Source organism: Zea mays, chromosome 2 (assembly GCF_902167145.1).
Source record: "Zea mays cultivar B73 chromosome 2, Zm-B73-REFERENCE-NAM-5.0, whole genome shotgun sequence".
Classification (NCBI taxonomy): Eukaryota; Viridiplantae; Streptophyta; class Magnoliopsida; order Poales; family Poaceae; genus Zea; species Zea mays.
Window position 1 is genome coordinate 156,939,207 of NC_050097.1, and position 23,049 is coordinate 156,962,255.

At 47.0% G+C, this 23,049-nt stretch overlaps 2 protein-coding genes across 3 annotated transcripts; both read right to left on the reverse strand.

Annotated features, from left to right (window-relative positions):
• Nucleotides 1-8,933: 8,933 nt before the first annotated feature.
• Nucleotides 8,934-11,443, reverse strand: LOC100273364 (putative protein phosphatase 2C family protein). The gene is made up of 5 exons (NM_001147803.1): nucleotides 11,232-11,443; nucleotides 10,480-10,932; nucleotides 10,264-10,381; nucleotides 9,952-10,175; nucleotides 8,934-9,588 (listed from the first exon to the last, which is right to left on the reverse strand). Exons 1-5 carry the CDS (start codon nucleotides 11,412-11,414, stop codon nucleotides 9,145-9,147), a joined length of 1,422 nt encoding a protein of 473 aa, NP_001141275.1. The 5' UTR covers nucleotides 11,415-11,443; the 3' UTR covers nucleotides 8,934-9,144.
• Nucleotides 11,444-12,526: 1,083 nt separating this feature from the next.
• On the reverse strand, nucleotides 12,527-16,626 carry LOC103647160 (F-box/LRR-repeat protein 3). 2 transcript variants are annotated; one of them, XM_008671722.4, is made up of 8 exons: nucleotides 15,692-16,626; nucleotides 15,093-15,221; nucleotides 14,721-14,825; nucleotides 14,239-14,632; nucleotides 14,034-14,163; nucleotides 13,660-13,954; nucleotides 13,316-13,567; nucleotides 12,527-12,935 (listed from the first exon to the last, which is right to left on the reverse strand). In XM_008671722.4, exons 1-8 carry the CDS (start codon nucleotides 16,400-16,402, stop codon nucleotides 12,876-12,878), a joined length of 2,076 nt encoding a protein of 691 aa, XP_008669944.1. In that variant the 5' UTR covers nucleotides 16,403-16,626; the 3' UTR covers nucleotides 12,527-12,875. The 2 variants fall into 2 exon arrangements, with proteins under 2 accessions (XP_008669944.1, XP_008669943.1); XM_008671721.4 differs by having other exon boundaries at nucleotides 12,527-13,567.
• Nucleotides 16,627-23,049: the final 6,423 nt, after the last annotated feature.

A 23,049-nucleotide genomic window follows, 5' to 3' on the forward strand; every position in this document is an offset into this window, starting at 1 on the left:
CAATATTTCATATTTTAGAGTCTTTGGTAGCAAATGCTTTATTCTTGTTAAAAGAGGTAGAAAATCTAAATTTGCTCCTAAAACTGTAGAAGGCTTTTTACTTGGTTATGACTCAAACACAAGGGCATATAGGGTCTTTAACAAGTCCACTGGACTAGTTGAAGTCTCATGTGACGTTGTGTTTGATGAAACTAACGGCTCTCAAGTAGAGCAAGTTGATCTTGATGAGATAAGTGATGAAGAGGTTCCGTGTATCGCGCTAAGGAACATGTCCATTGGGGATGTGTGTCCTAAGGAATCCGAAGAGCCTTCAAATACACAAGATCAACCATCCTCCTCTACGCAAGCATCTCCACCGACTCAAAATGAGGAAGAGGCTCAAGTTGATGAAGAAGAAGATCAATCAAATGAGCCACCTCAAGATGACGGCATAGATCAAGGGGGAGATGCAAATGATCAAGACAAGGAGGATGAAGAGCAAAGACCGCCACACCCAAGAGTCCACCAAGCAATCCAACGAGATCACCCCGTCGACACCATCCTCGGCGACATTCATAAGGGGGTAACTACTCGATCTCGTGTTGCACATTTTTGTGAACATTACTCGTTTGTTTCCTCTATTGAGCCACACAGGGTAGAGGAAGCACTCCAAGATTCAGATTGGGTGGTGGCAATGCAAGAGGAGCTCAACAACTTCACTAGGAATGAGGTATGGCATTTAGTTCCACGTCCTAACCAAAATGTTGTAGGAACCAAATGGGTCTTCCGCAACAAGCAAGATGAGCATGGTGTGGTGACAAGGAACAAAGCTCGACTTGTGGCGAAAGGATACTCCCAAGTCGAAGGTTTGGATTTCGGTGAAACCTATGCACCCGTAGCTAGGCTTGAGTCAATTCGTATATTATTGGCCTATGCTACTTACCATGGCTTTAAGCTCTATCAAATGGACGTGAAAAGTGCCTTCCTCAATGGACCAATCAAGGAAGAGGTCTATGTTGAGCAACCTCCCGGCTTTGAAGACAGTGAGTATCCTAACCATGTCTATAAGCTCTCTAAGGCGCTTTATGGGCTCAAGCTAGCCCCAAGAGCATGGTATGAATGCCTTAAAGATTTTCTTATTGCAAATGGATTCAAAGTCGGAAAGGCCGATCCTACACTCTTTACTAAAACACTTGAAAATGATTTGTTTGTATGCCAAATCTATGTTGATGATATTATATTTGGGTCTACTAACAAGTCTACATGTGAAGAGTTTAGTAGGATCATGACACAGAAATTTGAGATGTCAATGATGGGGGAGTTGAAGTATTTTCTAGGATTTCAAGTGAAGCAACTCCAAGAGGGCACCTTCATTAGCCAAACGAAGTATACACAAGACATTCTCAACAAGTTTGGGATGAAGGATGCCAAGCCCATCAAGACACCCATGGGAACTAATGGGCATCTCGACCTCGACACGGGAGGTAAGTCTGTGGATCAAAAGGTATACCGGTCGATGATAGGTTCTTTACTCTATTTATGTGCATCTCGACCGGATATTATGCTTTCCGTATGCATGTGTGCAAGATTCCAAGCCGACCCTAAGGAAGCTCACCTTACGGCCGTGAAACGAATCTTGAGATATTTGGCCTATACTCCTAAGTTTGGACTTTGGTACCCTCGGGGATCCACTTTTGATTTGACTGGTTATTCGGATGCCGATTGGGCAGGGTGCAAAATCAATAGGAAGAGCACATCGGGGACTTGCCAGTTCTTGGGAAGATCCTTGGTGTCTTGGGCTTCAAAGAAGCAAAATTCGGTCGCTCTTTCCACCGCCGAAGCCGAGTACATTGCCGCAGGACATTGTTGCGCGCAATTGCTTTGGATGGGGCAAACCCTGCGGGACTACGGTTACAAATTAACCAAAGTCTCTTTGCTATGTGATAACGAGAGTGCAATCAAAATGGCCGACAATCCCATCGAGCATAGCCGCACTAAGCACATAGCCATTCGGTACCATTTTCTTAGGGATCACCAACAAAAGGGAGATATCGAGATTTCTTATATTAACACTAAAGATCAATTAGCCGATATCTTTACCAAGCCTCTTGATGAACAAACTTTTACCGAACTTAGGCATGAGCTCAATATTCTTGATTCACGCAATTTCTTTTGCTAAAATTGCACACATAGCTCATTTATATACCTTTGATCATGTCTCTTTCATGTGCTATGACTAATATGTTTTCAAGTCTATCTCAAACCAAGTCATAGGTATATTGAAAGGGAATTGGAGTCTTCGGCGAAGACAAAGGCTTCCACTCCGTAACTCATCCTTCGCCGTCAAGAGACTCTCCATTCTTGGGGGAGAAAAGATGAGCATCAAAGAAAAGGACCTTGTCTTTGGGGGAGAGAGTAAGAGCCCAAAGCAAAAGGACCGGACTTCGTCTTTGGTATAATCTTAACTCATTTATTTATGACCAAAGGGGAAGAAAAGCACTTCGAGGGCTCTAATGATTCCGTTTTTGGCGATTCATGCCAAAGGGGGAGAAAGTATGAGCCCAAAGCAAAAGGACCGCACCACCACCCAATTCAAAAACTTAAGTGTTGAATATTTTCAATTAGTATCCTATTGAATTCAAAAGGGGGAGAAAGTAGTATTTCAAAATGATATATCAAAACCCTCTTGAACACTAAGAGGAGGATCTCTTTTAGGGGGAGTTTTGTTTAGTCAAAGAAAAAGCATTTGAAACAGGGGGAGAAAATTTCAAATCTTGAAAATGCTTTGCAAATATTATTCATTTGCCTTTGACTATTTGCAAAAGAACTTTGAAAAGGATTTACAAAAGAATTTGCAAAAACAAAACATGTGGTGCAAGCGTGGTCCAAAATGTTATAAGTAAGAAACAATCCATGCATATCTTGTAAGTAGTTATATTGGCTCAATTCCAAGCAACCTTTGCACTTACATTATGCAAACTAGTTCAATTATGCACTTCTATATTTGCTTTGGTTTGTGTTGGCATCAATCACCAAAAAGGGGGAGATTGAAAGGGAATTAGGCTTACACCTAGTCCCTAATTAATTTTGGTGGTTGAAGTGCCCAACACAAATAATTGGACTAACTAGTTTGCCCAAGTGTATAGATTATACAGGTGTAAAAGGTTCACACTCAGCCAATAAAAAGACCAAGTTTTGGATTCAACAAAAGAGCAAAGGGCCAACCGAAGGCACCTCTGGTCTGGCACACCGGACTGTCCGGTGCACCAGAGGACTCCAGCTCAAACTCGCCACCTTCGGGAATTTCCAGAGGCACTCGCGCTATAATTCACCGGACTGTCCGGTGTACACCGGACAGTGTCCGGTGCGCCAAGGAAGAGCGGCCTCAGGAACTCGCCAGCTTCGGGAAACTCCAACGGCTAGTCCGCTATAATTCACCGGACTGTCCGGTGTGCACCGGACTGTCCGGTGCAACTCCGGTGCAACGGCTTTCTCCGCGCCAACGGCTACCTGCGGCGCATTAAATGCGCGCACAGCGCGCGCAGAAGTCAGGCGTGCCCATACTGGCACACCGGACAGTAAACAGTACATGTCCGGTGTGCACCGGACATCTAGGCGGGCCCACAAGTCAGAAGCTCCAACGGTCGGAATCCAACGGAACTGGTGACGTGGCAGGGGCACCGGACATGTCCGGTGCGCCATCGAACAGACAGCTCCACCAACGGTCAAGTTTGGTGGTTGGGGCTATAAATACCCCAACCACCCCACCATTCATTGCATCCAAGTTTTCCACTTCCCAACTACTACAAGAGCTCTAGCATTCAATTCTAGACACACCAAAGAGATCAAATCCTCTCCAAATTCCACACAACGCCATAGTGATTAGAGAGAGTGATTTGCTTGTGTTCTTTCGAGCTCTTGCGCTTGGATTGCTTCTTTTCTTTCTCACTTATTCTTGTGATCAAAACTCCATTGTAATCAAGGCAAGAGGCACCAATTGTGTGGTGGCCCTTGCGGGGAAGTTTTGTTCCCGGCTTTGATTTGAGAAGAGAAGCTCACTCGATCCGTGGGATCGTTTGAGAGAGGGAAGGGTTGAAAGAGACCCGGCCTTTGTGGCCTCCTCAACGGGGAGTAGGTTTGCGAGAACCGAACCTCGGTAAAACAAATCCGCGTGTCACACTCTTCATTTGCTTGCGATTTGTTTTTGTGCCCTCTCTCGCGGACTCGTTTCTTTATTACTAACGCTAACCCGGCTTGTAGTTGTGATTAATTTTGTAAATTTCAGTTTCGCCCTATTCACCCCCCCTCTAGGCGACTTTCAATCATCAAGCTCGTTGATCTTCCTTGAGCCTTCGATCATGCACTCAAAACTTACAAAATTCCCGATAACTTCCTCGGGGGTCATTTTAGTATATCTAGGATTACCACGAATTAATTGAAATTGAGTGGGGTTAAGGAAAATGAGAGATCTTAGAATAACCTTAACCACTTCGTGGTCGTCCCACTTCTTGCTCCCGAGATTGCGCACTTGGTTCACCAAGGTCTTGAGCCGGTTGTACATGTTTTGTGGCTCCTCCCCTTTGCGAAGCCGGAACCGACCGAGCTCCCCCTCGATCGTTTCCCGCTTGGTGATCTTTGTGAGCTCATCTCCCTCGTGCGCGGTTTTGAGCACATCCCAAACCTCCTTGGCGCTCTTCAACCCTTGAACTTTGTTATACTCCTCTCTACTTAAAGAGGCGAGGAGTATTGTTGTTGCTTGAGAGTTGAAGTGCTCGATTTGGGCCACCTCATCCTCATCATAATCCTTATCCCCTATGGATGGTACCTGTGCTCCAAACTCAACAACATTCCATATACTTTTGTGAAGTGAGGTTAGATGAAATTTCATTAAATCACTCCACCTAGCATAATCTTCACCGTCAAAAGTTGGCGGTTTGCCTAATGGAACGGAAAGTAATGGAGTATGTCTAGATGTACGAGAGTAGTGTAAGGGGATCTTACTAAACTTCTTACGCTCTTGGCGTTTAGAAGTTACGGAGGGCGCATCGGAGCCGGAGGTCGATGTTGATGAAGTGTCGGTCTCGTAGTAGACCACTTTCCTCATCCTCTTTTGCTTGTCCCCACTCCGATGCGGCTTGTGGGAAGAAGATTTTTCCTTCTTCTCTTTGTGGTGAGAAGAAGATTTCTTCTCCTTCCCTTTGTTGGAGGAGCTCTTCTTCTTCTCCCTCCTCTTGGTGCGGGACTCTTCCGATGAAGTGCTCCCGTGGCTTATAGTGGGCTTTTCGCCGGTCTCCATCTCCTTCTTGGCGTGATCTCCCGACATCACTTCGAGCGGTTAGGCTCTAATGAAGCACCGAGCTCTGATACCAATTGATAGTCGCCTAGAGGGGGGGTGAATAGGGCGAAACTGAAATTTACAAATATAAACACAACTACAAGCCGGGTTAGCGTTAGAAATATAAACGAGTCCGTGAGAGAGGGCGCAAAACAAATCACAAGCAAATGAAGAGTGTGACACGCGGATTTGTTTTACCGAGGTTCGGTTCTCGCAAACCTACTCCCCGTTGAGGAGGCCACAAAGGCCGGGTCTCTTTCAACCCTTCCCTCTCTCAAACGATCCCACGGACCGAGTGAGCTTTCTCTTCTCAATCACTTGGAACACAACGTTCCCACAAGGATCACCACAAGTTTGGTGTCTCTTGCCTCAATTACAAGTGAGTTTGATCGCAATGAAAGAATCAAGAAAGAAGAGAGCAATCCAAGCGCAAAAGCTCGAAAGAACACAAGCAAATCACTCTCTCTAGTCACTATGGCGTTGTGTGGAATTTGGAGAGGATTTGATCTCTTTGGTGTGTCTAGAATTGAATGCTAGAGCTCTTGTAGTAGTTGGGAAGTGGAAAACTTGGATGCAATGAATGGTGGGGTGGTTGGGGTATTTATAGCCCCAACCACCAAAAGTGGTCGTTGGAAGGCTGTCTGTTCGATGACGCACCGGACAGTCCGGTGCACACCGGACATGTCCGGTGCCCCCGCCACGTCATCAATGCCGTTGGATTCTGACCGTTGGAGCTTCTGACTTGTGGGCCCACCTGGGTGTCCGGTGCACACCGGACAACTCCTGTTCATTGTCCGGTGCGCCAGTATGGGCACGCCTGCCTTCTGCGCGCGCAGAGCGCGCATTAAATGCGCCGCAGGTAGCCGTTGGCGCCGAAATAGCCGTTGCTCCGCTGGTACACCGGACAGTCCGGTGCACACCGGACATGTCCGGTGAATTATAGCGGAGCGGCTGCTGCGCGTTCCCGAGGCTGGTGAGTTCCGGAGGCCGTGTTTCCTTGGAGCACCGGACAGTCCGGTGAATTATAGCGCGCCGGCCTGAGAAAATCCCGAAGGTGGCGAGTTCAAGTTGGAGTCCTCTGGTGCACCGGACACTGTCCGGTGGCGCACCGGACACTGTCCGGTGTACACCGGATAGTCCGGTGCCTCCAGACCAGAGGTGCCTTCGGTTGCCTCTTTGCTCCTTTGTTGAATCCAAAACTTGATCTTTTTATTGGCTGAGTGTGAACCTTTTACACCTGTATAATCTATACACTTGGGCAAACTAGTTAGTCCAATTATTTGTGTTGGGCAATTCAACCACCAAAATTAATTAGGGACTAGGTGTGAGCCTAATTCCCTTTCAGTATCTGCGCTCTAAATTCAACTATGTCTCATATGCTTTCGTGGAGTGAGATTAGATGATGCCTCATTTTATTACTCCACATACAATAATCTTCACCATCAAAATATGGTGGTTTGCCTAAGGGAACGGAAAGTAATGGAGCGCGCTTTGAAATACGGGGATAGCATAGGGGCATCTTACTATACTTCTTACGCTCATGGCGCTTAGAAGTTGTGGATGACTCGGAGCTCGATGCGGAGGGTGATGAAGAGTTGGTCTCGTAGTAGACCACCTTCTTCATCTTCTTCTTCTTGTCACCTCTTCGATGTGACTTGATGGAGGAAGAGGATTCCTCCTTTTTTGTTGCCGGACTCCCTTGAGAGAGTCCTCCCCGAGCTTGCGGTCTTTTCGCCGGTCGTGATCTCCCTCTTGGCATGATCTCCAAACATCACTTTGAGTTGGTTAAACTCTTAATGAAGCTCTGGCTCCGATACCAATTGAAAGTCGCCTAGAGAGGGTGAATATGCGAAACCTGAAATTTATAACTTTAAACACGCACTACAAGTCGGGGGTTAGCGTTATAATTAAATTCAAGTCCGAAAGAGATGGAAAACAAATCAACCAAGAATCAAGACGAGTGAACACGGTGATTTGTTTTACCGAGGTTCGGTTCCAAAGAACCTAGTCCCCGTTGAGGAGGTCACAAAGATCGGGTCTTTTTCAACCCTTTCCCTCTCTCAAACGGTCACTTAGACCGAGTGAACCTTCTCCTTAATCAATCGGGTCACTAAACCCCGCAAGGACCACCACACACTTAGGTGTCTTTTGCTTTGATTACAAGTCACTTGAGAACAAGAATGAGAAAGAAGAAAGGTAATCCAAGAAACAAGAGCGCAAAAGAACACGAACACACTCTCGCAAGTCTATCGTTGGCGCAGATAGTCGTTGCTCCACTGGCTCACCGGACAGTCCGATGGCACACCGGACAGTCCGTGGCACACCGGACAGTCCGGTGAATTATAGCGGAGGGCGCCCTGGAATTCCCGAGAGTGGCTGGTTCAGAGTGTACGGTCTTGGTGCACCGGACACTATCCGGTGGCACACAAATAGTCTGGTGTGCCATTGTTCAGCACACTTAAGTCCTTTTGCTCCTTTAAAATTGTGTCCCTAACTTGAATCTTTTATTAGTTTATATTGAACCTTATGCACATGTAATACATGAATTCTAGACAAACTAGTTAGTCCATGTGTTTGTGTTGACTATCAACCACCAAAATTAATTATAGGAAAAGGTTAACCCTATTTCCCTTTCAGTTAGTTAGGTACAATCGTCAAAATTCGGGATGCTGCTCCCGGAATGTTTGATTCAGCTTTTTTAGGAATTTTTATGAGAATCTGATTGTAGAGAGAATGTAGTTGTGAAAAGAATTTGAGTATCGTGAAGATTACGTACGAAACAGATAAAAGAGTTCATAGAGTTTATGATGTAAAAAGTGACAGTTTTCTACTATCGCAATGACTCAGTCGATATTATTATCACATTGATTTTAGTTGGTTTCACATAAAGTGATTTTCATAGAAACGGACTAAAAACTGAGAGTTTGGAACGGAGTCTTATGGTTTCATGGTTTAGAGTCTCATAGCTGGGAGTTTGTTACCCTGTTTGCTACATTTAGCACAGAGTCTCATGGTTTGCTCGGCTTGGCACGGGCCCGTTAGGCCCGACAGATAATCGGGTCGTGCTCGACCGACCCGCGTGTCGCAGCCACGGCCCAGGCACGGCACGCCGGTCTGGTAGCTGTACCGGGCCGGCCCGTTAACTTACCCACGTTGTCCCATTAAATCAGAAAAAATAGCAAAAACTGTGCGCGAGTGAGATTTTGAACCCACAACCTTCCTCTATAAGGCTAAAAACGCTACATGAAGAAGACTAACAAGTAGAACTCTAGTGCATTTCTTGTAAATAGCAAATATAAAGCTAAATATATAATCGTGTCGGACCGGTACTACGGGCCGAGGTAGCGGCCCAAGCACGGCACGGCTCTCGTGCCGGGCCTGGCATGGCACTATTAAGGGTCGTGCTTTGGGCCGGCCCGTCAAGCACGATCCATTTGGTCATCTATAGTTTAGAGACTCTTAACTGTCAAGGAAAACCGAACCACCTAGATGAAATTAGCACTATTGGATCAGTCATGTACTGCAGTCACGTTCTTCACTTCTTATGTTGTCAGATGCTAATCTCACCCACAAATTTCAGTTACAGCAAGTGCAGTAGCAGTACATAGACGAGCAGGATGAAAAGCACTCACTGATTCATCAGCCAGGGATAAAGAAATGCTACTCCTGTCCATGTCGCATCATCCATTGCAACAGCCACACCAGAATGCGACAGGCCAATCAAATCCTACACCTCGCGTCCATCGGCCCATGCACGAACGAATCTAGCTACGTCTACGTGTACCGGCCATGAAAACGACGACCTCCGATGCCCTCCCCGCCCGAGTCCATCAATCCCGCTCGCCGCCGTCGTCTTCGTCCAGCGAGGTCGACCGCCTCCGCCAGCTCAGCACGCGGCCCACGCGCGGCAGCCTGATCACGGAGTTGGCCCGCGCCACCCCCTCCAGCGCTCTCCACACCGCCGTCGTCCCCTCCTCCGACACCGCCTGGCCGTTGCTCGTCAGAGCCCTGCGGAAGCTGCTGCCTGTGAAAGGCGCGGCCGGCCTCACGTCGTCGGGAACTGGGAGCAGGCCGCTGCTGCTCTCGACGGGAGCAGGTGAGGCCCGCCGGTTCAGGTACAGGCACACGACGGCGCAGTCGTCCACCATGGACGTCGGGTACTTGCGCCGCCACGCTCGGACCGCCCGGTCGATCAGCTGCCTCGCCGCCTTGGACGGGTCAGGCGCCGATGACACGAGCTTCACCACCTCCTTGTTCGACAGCACGTCCCAAATCTGCAACAGGTTTTGAATGGCGGTAATAAGGAAATCATATATATGAGAGCTGTCGTGAACTGTGTAAACAAGCCATCGTCAGCTAAAACTACCATGAGTTCATTACAGTAAACAGAAGACAGTGACACGCATGCATTGTTTTGGTTGACAGTTTCTTTCGTTGGGTCTAATCTGAAAGGGAACTATATGCTATATTATTCTGCACCCCAGATCACTCATTTGGAACAGAATTGCATGCGTGCGAGCATTTTTCTGATTAAGAAACGAAGGACAATGGATAGACTGAGAGTGACAGGAATCTAAAACTGCCAATCACATAAATGAATTTTCATTTTTTTTAAAAAAAATCAATAGATTAATTACCCCGTCAGTAGCAAGCACCAAGAACTCGTCTTTCTCGGACAGTTTCCTGCAGTAGACTTGAGGTTCGCAGATAAGGCCATGGCTCTTGAGGCAGAAGTCACCGAACGCCCTCGCCATGGCGAGGCCCGGCGCGTCCTGGTCCGGCAGCCACATCCGGGGCACGTCCGGCTCGTCGTCCATGGCGAACACTCTCCCCTTGCAGCTCAGAATCCTCGCGAGCTCACCTGTTGCAGGCCGGCGTGCAGGAACACGGTGCAAAAAATCTCAGTCAGGATCCGACAACGGGTGGAATGACAGAGCTCGGATGCTCACTTGGCAGATCCGGCTTCAGGTCAGTGGTGAGCTGGACAGGGATCAGACGGTCCTTGCTGTCCCGGGTGCAGAGGACGGCGCGTGAATCGCCCAGATTGGCAACGATCAAGTGATCGCCCTGTGCAGATGAGGGGACAAGCAGATGAAGGGACAAGTAGATCAATCGAGATCACCGAAACAAGACTAGTTTCCAGTTCAGAGTTAACCAGTGCCTACCTGCCTAACAGCAGCGACTGCAGTTGTGCCGCTACAGATGCAGTCGATTCCTGAAAGCCGCCTCAGCTCCTCGTCCACCTGCTCAAAAGCCCTCACGAACACGTTCTTCCAAGTGGACAGCAGCAGCTGCTGCTGCTGGCTCTCGTCGCTCGTAACGTCGCTGGACGAGCCGCTACCTCCTGACTTGTCGAAGGAATCCAAATCGGCGTTGCTCGAAGCATCTCCATTCTTGCCTGAGCCATCTTCTCCATTCTCGCCTGAGCCATCTTCGTCAGGTTTAGGCTTCGAAGCGTCGCTCGAGGCGGAGGGATCTTCGTCCCCGGTTCTCGGCTTCAGAGCGGCGGCTAGTTCCACCGGGAGGGTGTCGCGGACGTGGCGAGCGACTTCCCGGCCACGAGGGCCGTGGCCATCGAACACTCCGCAGAGGATGTGGCCTTTCTGGCCGGCGAAGTCCTGAAAGAAGCCAGTTTTGCTGAAAGAAATCAGTTTTTTTTTTAATTGTTCTCTTCCACTAGCATATCTCAGTCTCAGGTTGCGAGATTTCAGTTCTGAGCGGATATACAAGATGGATCCGGTGCACTTTTCTCAAGCTGTTGAGTTGCTAAGTTGCAACCTGCATTGCAATGCAAGCTACGACAACACCTTGAACAGCTTGCATATGGGCCATGTGCACAGATGCGAACTAGTAGGCAGAGGCTCTGCAACTAATGCAGGAAGAGAGAGAGAGAGTAGAGGGAGGGTGAGGCCATCACCTGGCAGACGGTCATGGCGTCCTGGTTGGCGCCCTTCCATCCCTGCTTGGTGTGCACGGAGACGCCGGCGCTGGCCCACAGGTGGCTGTGGAACAGGTCGTCGTGCATCCATGGGAAGCCCAGGCCCTCGTCGTCGTCGGGCTCCCCTGCCGCCGCCTTGGCCTTGCCGCAGCAGATCCCCATTGCTGCTTGTGCTTTGCTTTGCTCGCGCGTGAGCTCCCTCCGTCCTGTCCTCGAAGCGGTGGGCTGAATTTATGTTTGGTTCGTTGGTTGGTTCGTATCGTGGTGGGAGGCATTTAATGACAGGGCCGGTAGCGGTAGGGTAGGGCAGCATGCGTATGGCGACGGGCCATTCTTAAAATTCTAATATTGTATACATACGTAGATGGATGTGTTACCAAATTGTCATGAAGCTCCTCCTACTTATAGGACGGATGGAGAACTTGTGAGGAAGCAAGGAAAAGGGCTCGAGCAATGCAAGCAGCCCAGCCCTGCCCTGAGCCGCTGAGCGCAACGCAACGGCGAGCCATGGCGGAACGCAACCCGGCCGTGTACCGCAGATGCCCAGGGCAGGGCATTTACTCATGAGCATCAAGGGACAAGGGGTCACACGGACGGGACGGGAGCATCGACCAGCTACCCCGTGGTTGGCAACTTCCTTTGTGTGTGTGTGTCCGGCGCCAACGTGATGCCTGCGCCGCGCAGGCCGCCGCCCATGTCGCTTCCAACTCGCTCCTGCCAGCGGCTTCTTCAATGCTACTAGCTGGCTGTCCATGGGCCATGGCCATGGCCGCCAGCGGCTTCTTCAATGCTACTAGCTGCCTGTCCATGGGCCATGGCCATGGCCCTGTCTCTCTACCACCTGTCCATTGCAAGTTTGCAACGCTGCTAGCAGCCTCGCTCTCTCCTCTACCTGCCATTCATGTCTCTCCTCTACCTGCCATTCATGTCTCAGCCTACCTTTTTAGTTCAGACGATGTGCGTGCACTGTGCTTCGAGTTCCATGTCCAACACTGACTCACATCGAACTCGACTAAACTCCAGCAACTACAATGCAACCAGGAAAGCCACTTCATTCCTAGAAAGCAGAGACCATCAGTAGCCTTACAATTCTCTTCTTCAAACAGGGGTAGGTACACCTGCAATGCAAGCCACTTCATTCCAGCTGATCACAAACATGAATGCAACAACCAACAGATTAAAGCTAGATGTTTAGACTGCTGCAGCTGTAATTTATAGAGACAAAAATACTATAGAAACAGTAGAAGATAGTACGGATTAAAACTAAACGAACATAGGAAAAGGCATATCGTACTAAATTTCAAAACCATTTTCTCATCCCTTCCGTATCGACATCTTTACATGGTAGTATTCTATACAGCAACTTCCTGTCAAATGATCACCTCACCAAATAAATGTGGGACCTACTCATCTATACCAGTATACAACAACATCAAGACATACATACACTTGCGGATGACACAGGAATCACTTGCTTATACCAGTATACAACAACATCAAGACCTATGCTCAAACACAGGAATCACTTGCGCGGATGACATTGCCAGCCAACAACCCATCCATCCATAACGATGCATGCCATGATTTCCACGATAGCCACATGCTCGAGGGTCAACTCAATTCTCATCGTACAAGCACGTCTTGCGACTGTTGCTTCCATACATCACAAGGTTCCACCTCAACCTACAATGCCACACCAGTTATTAGACAGACACTGTTTTACTTTTGCAGCCTTGTAATAGCTCTGTAAGAACAAACCCACTCAATAGATTCAAGACAACTGTGCTATGCTCTTCTTTAAGCCTTTTTTTGAAGGGAAAAAAACACCATCCATAAGCAAAATCATGGGTTGTGTGTTTCAATCATAGACAATATACTGAAAGCACAGAAAAGAACACAGCATTGCATTTAGATCTGGCAGCACAAAACACAGCTGAATAGAACCAAGCTTTTCTGAAACAAATAGTGTGTAGCGTTTTCGAGTAGCAAATTAGGCAAGAACGAGTTGGCGAGCACAAGGGTCTAATGCTGTGTGTAAGGCAACCAGGGGAGCCGTAGAATACCTTGAATGGTTTATCAATCCATTGGAAAACACAGCCGCGTGCCTCAACATTTTTTATCATGTGAGGAAGCATCATGGATCTGAATGCTTCATGAAGCTTCACTTTCGTCAAACCACCACAAACCATAAGAGTAGCTGCCAAGCCATTAGGCGTTATACCCGCTACATGGACGATCGTCATGTTCTGCAGGCCGGATATGCAAGAAAGGGAAAGAAGCCCAATATCGGTGACTGAACAGTATGACAAGTTTATCTGTAATGAGACATACATGGTATCAGCACAGTTGCAGAACACACATTGTACCACGAGATTCCTGTTACAGTTACAGAAGAGAAGGGCAATACCTGACGGAGGCTATGAGAGAACTGGGAAAGGTAAAGCATTCCAGCATCATTAATCCCAAAGCATTTCTTAATATCAAGCTTGGAAAGCAGCCTGCACCCCATCGCTGTTTCTGAGAGCCCGATGGATGAAACCCTGGGGCAGCCACGAATCTCCAGAGTATTCAGCTTTGAGCATTTTGATAGTGAAATCAGTGAGCGGTCTGTTATTTCTGTGCAGTATGATAGGTTGATAGACTCTAGCATCGGACAACTCTGCGCAATTTGAATAATTCCATCATCGCTAAGGCCTCCACACCTGAAACGGAAAATATAAGTTAGTTTACTGACAAAGATCAACCAAACAAAGAGAACAACAAGGCATGTCTAGTAATGACCTGTACAAATCAATCTCGCGGAGTTTTGGGCAAGACCTTCCGATGTGGGTAAGACCTTCATCACTTATCTTCAAGCAAATACCAATTTTTAGACTCGAAAGTTCGCTGCATCTGGCAAGAGCTTTCAATCCTGCACAGAAAATATTCAGAGTCGGCTTTAGGTCCATCCAGGGAAGAATAATTCAGTAGCCAGTTCAGTAAGTACCTTCGTCATCCAAATCACTGTCAGTAAGGTCCAACTCTTCCAAGCGAGAACAGTGCTTCCCGATCAGTTGGAGTGCTCCACTGGAAACACGGCTACAAGACTCCATCCTCATAGAGATGAGAGAAGAGCATGAACTAGTTATGGCCGCTAGTGAAACATCAGTGATATTGCGACAACAAGTAATGTCCAGCTTCAGCAGGTTCTTTAGCCTTGACACAGCAAAAGAGAGTTCTGTGTCGGTCACTCCAGATGACTTGCTCAGACTTAGTTCCCTTAAAGAAGCACAAGAGGTTCCAATGGCTTTTAGTCCATCGGCCATGAATTTGGAGCCTTCCAGCTTCAGGGTCTGAAGTTTAGCAAGCTTCTGGAAGCTTCTCACCATAGAAGGAGTGACCTGATACATGAAGGATGTAAATTAATCTGTGAGGGCTCAAGTTATGCCAAGGTGATACAATAACACGACCAGATGATTAGCTACTTACAGGACAGCAGTATGAAAGTTCCAGTTCCAATAGATTGGGTACCGACTTCAGGATGGATGAAACTCCCACACCTGTGATATTCTGACACTGAGACATATGAAGCACCTGCAACCGTGCAAGCATGCAAGTTCAGTTCAGTAATAAGCTGAGCTTTGTGCTATTATCAAAACTTATTTTGTGTGACCAATCAAAAATACATATTTTAGTACAGGTAACGAGTTCAGACAAGGAGACAAGGCATCTTCAGAGTTCAGAACCTAAGAGTGTAAGATGAAATAGAAAATAATACCGTAGTGTTTGAAATGAACATGACGTGTGTTTGCTCGTAACAAGCAAATCAATAAAAACGACAAATTGCCATAAGCACCTCACCTGTAGTGATTTACTGCATTCTCTCTCAAGACTACCAAGAGCATCATCATCGATCGCAATACACCCCACCAGTGTCAACTCTTGAAGACTGGGTAGCTTCATGATGGGAGGCAAGCTAGCCTTTGTGATCTAAAACAGAAGACACGTTTCCATTTTGTTATTACTCGAGCACGATAAGATAAGGGGTCGCTACGCACTAGGCACGAAGCTGCAAGAGAAAGTAGAGTTGGCTACTAGTACTGCTCTGCCGATCCATTGTTGCAACGATGATTTGTCATGTTTACAGATATAAGAACGTCTGCAGATCAAGAATATTATACTACCTATACACAGTGGTCCAATGCCCTAAACACTAGCTGAATAAATTAGATCGATCAGAATGATGGCCTAGTAAGTAGTAACTGATGAAAGTAGCAGCTTTAGCAAAGGAACCCATAACTGAAGGCCGTTTTGCTCCGGTGGATTAAAGAGGGAGCCTGATGCCCCTTAAATCAAATCAAGAAACATACTAGAAGGAAACAAAAACAGAATCGTCCGTCGCCTCTTTTTTTGTGTCCATGAAACGAACAGAGAAACCAAGAAACCCGAATAACGCTCACCATGGTGTAGGAGAGATCCAGGCTGGTGAGCTTCCTGCACTTGAGGGCGAGGAGCTGGATCCCCAGATCCGTGAGCCCAAGGCACCACTTGAGCGAGAGCTCCCTCAGCTCCGTGCACCCGACGGCGACGCATCCGAGGCCCATGTCGGTGAGCGGCTTCCAGCGGGCCAGCGAGAGCCTCCGGAGCGCCCTGGCCCGCGCCACCTCGGCCGCCGCGGCGTCCCCGAGGTCGACCCCATTGGAGAGGTCGAGGTCGACGAGGCCCGGGCAGGCGACGGCGAGCTCGGAGACGCCCGCGGCGCTGAACCCGCGGGAGCAGGAGAGGTCGACGGCGCGGAGGGCGGAGGAGGACCCGGAGACGGCGGCGGAGGCGAGGGCGGCGTCGGGGACGCGCGCGCAGAGGGTGAGGTCGAGGCGGGTCGCGGTCGGGTACCGCGCCAGCGCGGCGGGCAGGAGGTCCGCGCGGAGCGGGCGGAGCGTCCGGCGGTGGCTGGACTCCGCGGCGTGGCAGGCGCGGGAGGCCAGCGCGAAGGACTTGAGCGCCCGCGGGTCGGCCTGGGCCACGCGGTCCAGGACAAGGAAGAGAAGCTCGTCGGCCAGCGAGTCGAGCGGCGGCGTGGGGGCGCCGGGGATGCGCGCGAGGGACGGAGAAAGGGAGAGGGCGACGCAGCGGCGCTTGGGGTGCCGGTGCTGCTGGGCTGTCATGGTCATACGGTGGTGGAGGGGGGGTTTGGTGGCGGCTTCTCGATCTGCGGCGGACGAGAGTGACTGGCAGGCAAGAAATGGAAGCCGGCGAAGAGATGGGGGAAGGACCGGAGGAGGAGACGAGGTGAGATGTGGTGAGGCGGGGAGACGACGATGTAGCCCCTGGAGCGTGTCGAACTAGGGTAAACACGGGTTGTACCTGTCTTTTCCGTATTTGCCCCTCCGTCTCTGCTCCTCCGGTGAGGAAACTCGCTGTCGGATATGAAGGCTCGGCGGCCGTATGGAATCCGATTGGACAGAAGGTACGGTACGGCGGGTGTCCTCGGCGTGGGTAGAATGGGAAAGAAAGAGGACGCCAAGGACTGCAGATCGTACAGCCTGGTGGTGCGGACGGGTACGTATAAGTAACGTCAAAGCGACACTGACATGTGGCCTCGCTCCCCGACTTTGGTCTTTGGCATCTCGCGATGGTAGTGGGATAGTGGCTGACTGGTCGCGTTCTCCCCGGGTATGGCTTTTACTTTCCTTTCCCGTTCCGTACTCTTCCATCGTTTTATGTAGGGGCAACGACTGCTATACAAGCGTACAAATAAACCATCTAATTTATTAGATTAGGATTCAATCATAGATATAACCATAGTTTGTTAGGGGTTTTTATATAAAGATTATTGAGCTGGTAATGGAAGGGTTTAAGTGTTAAATGTGACATACGGTTGGATCACGATCTAATGGACCAGATTGTTTGCTTGCACGCTTGCAAAGATGGAATACTTGTATAACAGTTGTTGTCGTTATGTAGGCCCCTATGTACATAGTATTTCTGATGCAATGTACGGATACCATTAGCGTCCGCGATTGATTAATCTATCTATACCATTGTCCACTATATAATAATCTACCAATTTAAATTTTGCAAAACTCACACAACCAAATCAGTCCTAGACCAATAACCTACACTAAATCCATCAAATAAATTACACCCAAAATTGATGCACCATCAAAATCAACGGTTTGTCACGCATAACTCTCTCTCTCTTCCTTACTAAAAATCCAATTGATAATATTATTTAGGCCTCGTTCATTTCTACCCAACCAGGTCGGGTTGAGGTTGGATTGAAGCCCAATCCAGGTTATATTCCAAGCCCAGGAAAAATCCGGATTCTAATTTTTTGTGTTCGGTTAAGCCCTTAACCCACTGGATTTTAAGCCCATGGGTTTGGAATTTCTTTTTTTTTTTTGCTAGAGAAGGTCCTGGATTGGAGCCAAAGCTACAAGGGTCTGGAACAACCCCGTGAGCCCAAGGAGCGGCGACGACGCAAGAAGACGAGCCATCCTCCCCACCGCTGGCGACCTCTACCCCACTAGCGAGCTTCTCTCTGGTAGGATCCCTTCTCTTTCGTTAGATCTGCTCTCTGCCTCTCTTTTGTTCGACGTTGGGATGGTGGTTTTGGTTTCGCCCGCGAGAACTCTCTCGGCTGCCGCTGTCGTCCCAAACGTGCGCGTGGTCGTCCTCGATCTTCCCATACCATCCCGACACGATGTCGCTGGCGCGAAGCCCGATACCGCCACGCCCCCCGCAAGTGCCTTCGGCGGCGAAGGGGGTCTTCATGTGTCGCATCTTCCCCTTCCTCCTCACGACGAACGTCTTCATCAGAGTTTATGTATTTTCCAAGACCTACAAAAGAGACTAGGAAAACAAAATGCTCTGACTACTGTCGCTGCAGCATTGCCATCCCCAGCAAGTACATCTGCCAAGGCTCCAGATCCTGCTCCTGCACCTGCGCCCAAATCGGGTCTCCCACCTCTTTCTGAAGATGAGCATTGGAATCTGTACAAATGGATTCTGGAAGAGGAGCGGAAGATCAAACCACGCAACGCCACTGAGAAGAAGATCGTTGAGGAGAACTCTCTCGGTTGCTTTGCTTGCTTGCCACAGCCGTTAGATTTTTATCCCCACCATTGCTCCTTTGCTTGCTTGCCCTCTCTCTCTCTCTCCGAGTAGTCTTGTGTTGCGTACCCATGGACTAGTAGCTAGCATCTCTTTCTCCAGGTTGATTTGGGTTGGCTTTCATGTCGTCTTTCTGGTATTCAAGGATGACACATGAAGCCTGCCCTGCCCCATCCATGTTGTGCCACGGCCCCCCATGGAGAACAAAGTAGATAGCAGAGGGAGAGGCTAATGAAATTGGATTGTAGAGGAATGCGTAGGTCCATACAGATAAGGTGAATATACAGTTTATTTAATTTCACTTCAGTAGTTCAGTACATGGAATTTCCCTCTTTTCTAAACACTGTTGGATGTTTGTGCTGCATTCTCTCAGTCTTGTGTGCTACTAGTAACTAGTACATGGAATATGTTCTTACTGATGCTTATATGAACCAATAATTTATTTATTTTTAGACTGTCCCTTCTCTAGCAAGAGTAGGCGAGGACGAGCCTCCCCCATTCTGGGTGTTGGTGCCTGACTCATTTTCTCAAGGTATTGTCACACCCGTTTCCAAGGGGCAGAGCCGGGTGCATACCATATGTCTGCCAGGATCTATTTCCACGCATATGTTGACGTCACAAGTGTAATATATCAAAAGAACAATGCATAAAAGCGTAAATAACGATTATATTAACATATTACACTTCGAACAGACAATATGTCTTAACCTTTATTCATCAAAGTACAGCGAAACAAGGACATCCATCCACAGGAAGATGACTGGGGGTATCACTAGACTAGCATCCATGGAGCTCAGCATCATAACTTCAACTGCAAACTTCTGATCAAAATTAAGCAAGGATGAGCTCACTTATGGTCGGGGCTCAGCAAGTGGGGGAAAACTAATGCAAGTCTAACAAGGTGAGGCTGAGGTTGAGCAGTAAGCATTTTAGTTGGTCCACATTTTATTAACAACACCTGTCTTACTAATAAGTGTGAATCCCAAGTATTTCCATTAAGCAAAGGTATAAGAGTATATCAAAAACACTTAAGTGAAACCACTTAAGCAAACCATTGGCAGATCATCGGATCTCGATTTATTTCCATCTTCAAGTTCAATTATCATGTGAGGAGTCCAGGCTGCTCATAACCGTGAGCACGGCTGATATATCAGTTTTACACTCTGCAGAGGTGGCGCATCTTTACCCATGAGTCGCGATTCCCTTCTAGCCCGGGTTAGCTAGACCCGTATTCACTTCCGAGGTGAATGGCCAGGGTCTCACTACGAGGCTTCTCCCTAGAATCCTCATTACGCAAATGCTGGAAATGGTCAAACTGCATAAGGCACACCTACCGTAACCAACTTATAGTCCAGACTACAGGGTAAAGCTTTGGGAACTATGCCCGTATCCAATCTGCCTGAGCCGGAACTATAAGAGCTTGCCAGATGCCCCCGTTCCTGTCGACCACGACCAACACCCAACATAAGACTTCCCTAGTTATTTAGCCAAGACCAGAGCCATGATAGTTCTCATGGTAGCACTGTTTTCCCGGGTGGTCACTCCATGTTCCAATTAATATGCAATAATCTTGTTTAACCATCGGGTTAACAACAATAATGTAAACTTACCATTTGGAACATTAATATCATAAGCGGGAGTGACTGCATAAAGTTAAGTTGTAGCAATAGCATAGCTACGAAGGTAAAGTATAATTCCCAGGTTTGATCAAGGAATAAGGTTGGAAAGGTTATCTAAATAGGTAACCCGTCAAATTATGCACTTATATCCAAAATAATAAACTTTATTAAATGTATTGTTTGGGATCAAACAGAGTATGCAGAGGGAGAAGTCCACTTGCCTTGCTTATTGAAAACTTGAGGTTCTTCCACGAAATATATCTTGATTCTCAACTACTAGATCAACCACTGAATATCACACAAACAAACAAGAAGAACAAACACCATTCAATAACATACAACAATCACCATACGTAGAGCTAAAAGAAAGCCTAACGAAAAGAGCGTTCGCTTTTCAAAAACGTTGTAAGTAATGGTTATAATTAAGAAGATATTCTTTTTAAAAATGTGTGATCTATAATTTATAAAACAAGACATAAGTTTAAAAAATATCTTAATTAAAATATACAAATATTAGGTTCACCAAATTAATCTTTTATAAATCGTCATACGTGATATGTCTAATATTAAGGGTTTATAAGACGATAAAACACGTTATAACATTACTAAACCTTTTTAACCTTTTAGAACAGATATAAGTTATATATCTAGAATTAATGCGTTATGGAATACATTGTTAATTTATGAAGCATTATGGAACATATAATTCATTGTTAAACCCATCACTTATGATAAATTAAGGTATAGGTCTAAATAGGTTTTATGTGAAAAGATCATTATTATTAAACACCTATTTATGGAAAGTTCTGATATATGCTTTAATGAACTTTTATGTAAAAGACAATAAACAACAATTATATTTTATTTTTATTAGAAAGTACATGTCCTATATTTTATTAAGAAAGCTATATTCAAAGTTAGTATATAAAGTAACATTTTAGTTATTACTTTATTTTATCCTTTAGGAAAAATTAAGTGATTCGTATATAATGTGGACTAAATTTTATGAAATTATTAATCATGCCATAAACTTAGTTAAGAACAAATTGACTATAGGTTTGATTAATAAATTATGATAAAGGATAATTAATCTATTAATTATCTTTAATTCTATTGTAGGAACAAATGATCTAGATAATTAAAATGAATACTATATTTATTGGTATATTATTAACTATCATTTTAGTTATGACAGTGTGAGCACTTATTTAAGCCATTATATCATTATTAGAAAAGTTATATGACCTATTACTTTTAAGTTTCTATTTAATACGGCTATACTTAAACATCTATATCAATTCCTATCAAAATTATGATGTCTATTAAAAAGGTCATTTTATAGTTTGAACTAAATTCTCTAATTCTTTAGTAAGAAACCTATATTACCAATATAACTATCAATTTCTTTATTAGGAAAGCATGGGTGCCTAATTAAGTCATTTTAACACAATAAAATTCTATTCTTTCGATTTTTCTCTTTAAGTAGAATTTATACGTATACTAAAAATTGTTTATTGAATTCTTCTAACATTAATATACTAAGAATTAATTGTAAATTGCTAAATGGGACTTTTAATAACCTATTCATGGTTATTATAACATAAATGAGCATTTTACTATTCTAAGTACTTAAGTGCTATACTTATGAATACATTTATTATGAATAGTGAAATATATATTTTCATTTGACTAGAAAATACATGACTTGGTGCCTATTTCAATTTCTTCATGCAAATAAGTTTATACTTAAACTACTACCAACAATTATCGTTCCATACACAAAAGTGAAATTAATTATAAACATTTGTAGTATGAAAACCACAGAAGTAGTGAATAGTGACCGTGCTCATTTTTAGAATTATAAAATTATACACATTTTAAAATATTATCGCGGGATTCGATTTTGGTTACACGTATACATCGGAATCTCTAAAATCATACCCGAATCGCCAAATCGCATCATCATAATATTACAATAATAATTCACAAATTTATAAATTCAACACATGCTTTAGAAAATAAATTAATGTTTTGGGTTTGTCATCAACCTTGGGATGAACGGATGATGGCGAACGGCATGGGCACGGTTGGCGGGGTGCTGCGTGGGCGAGCTTTACGGACTCCAGGACAGACGGAGGTGCTGCTGCACGCGCGGGCAGGGATTTCGGGCGTGGTCGTCGGTGAGCGTTCTGACGGTGGGGTACAAGCTCCGGCGAGGCACGACGGGGTTAGTGGTCGGTCGCAGAGGCAGAGGACGTCGTCGACGAGATGCGGCCGACGGCACAGCTCGGCAACAGAGAAGAGGAGCTTCGGACAGGGGCTCCCACGGCTGACTTGAGGCCGGCAAGAAGGCAGCGAGACAGTGGGAGGCGAGGAGATGCTGCGCGGGCTCGGCAGGGTTAGGCTCCACTAACAGAGAAGCGAGCGAGCAGACAGCCCGACATGGGATCGGCGAGGGCGGTGACGCAACAATGGCGACATGGCTACGCACATAACGCAGGAGCTCATGGGACTGGAAGAGGAGAAGCAGGACAACTTCGGCAGAGGATACGGCTGGGTTTTATAGGCCGAGGGGGAGGAAACGGGCGCCAGCTATTTATGGAGAATAGAGAAACGGCTAGCTACGAGTAATAGAGGGGAGGAAACGGCAGCAGTAAAGTTTCTTTACTCGCGATGAAGAACGAACGGCGCGACGTCGGTTCCTGCGGGGTGTCGGGGCGTCTGGCGGTTCGGCTTCCTGGGCCATGGCGTGGTCAGCAGCTGCAGGCGCGGGTCGCTCGGCTCCTAGCGCGGGGGAGGGCTGCTCGGTCGCGGCGTCGGCTCGGGTGTGGCTCGGCCGGGCGTCGGGTGCAGGGCGTGCGTTGGGTCCTGGCGTCGGTCTGCAGCTGCGTCGCACGCTGGGCGCGGTCGTGCTGGTTCCTGGGAGCGGCGGCAGGAGATTTCGAGGAGGCAGAGGAGCGGCGACGGCCTGTAGGGGAGCGAAGGAGCCAGGCAGTCGTGGGTGTGAAGAGATGTGGCACGGCGGCTAGTTCAGAATTGACGAGTAGAGATGAACAAAAAGCTGCGCGAGGGAAGGAGATGACGCG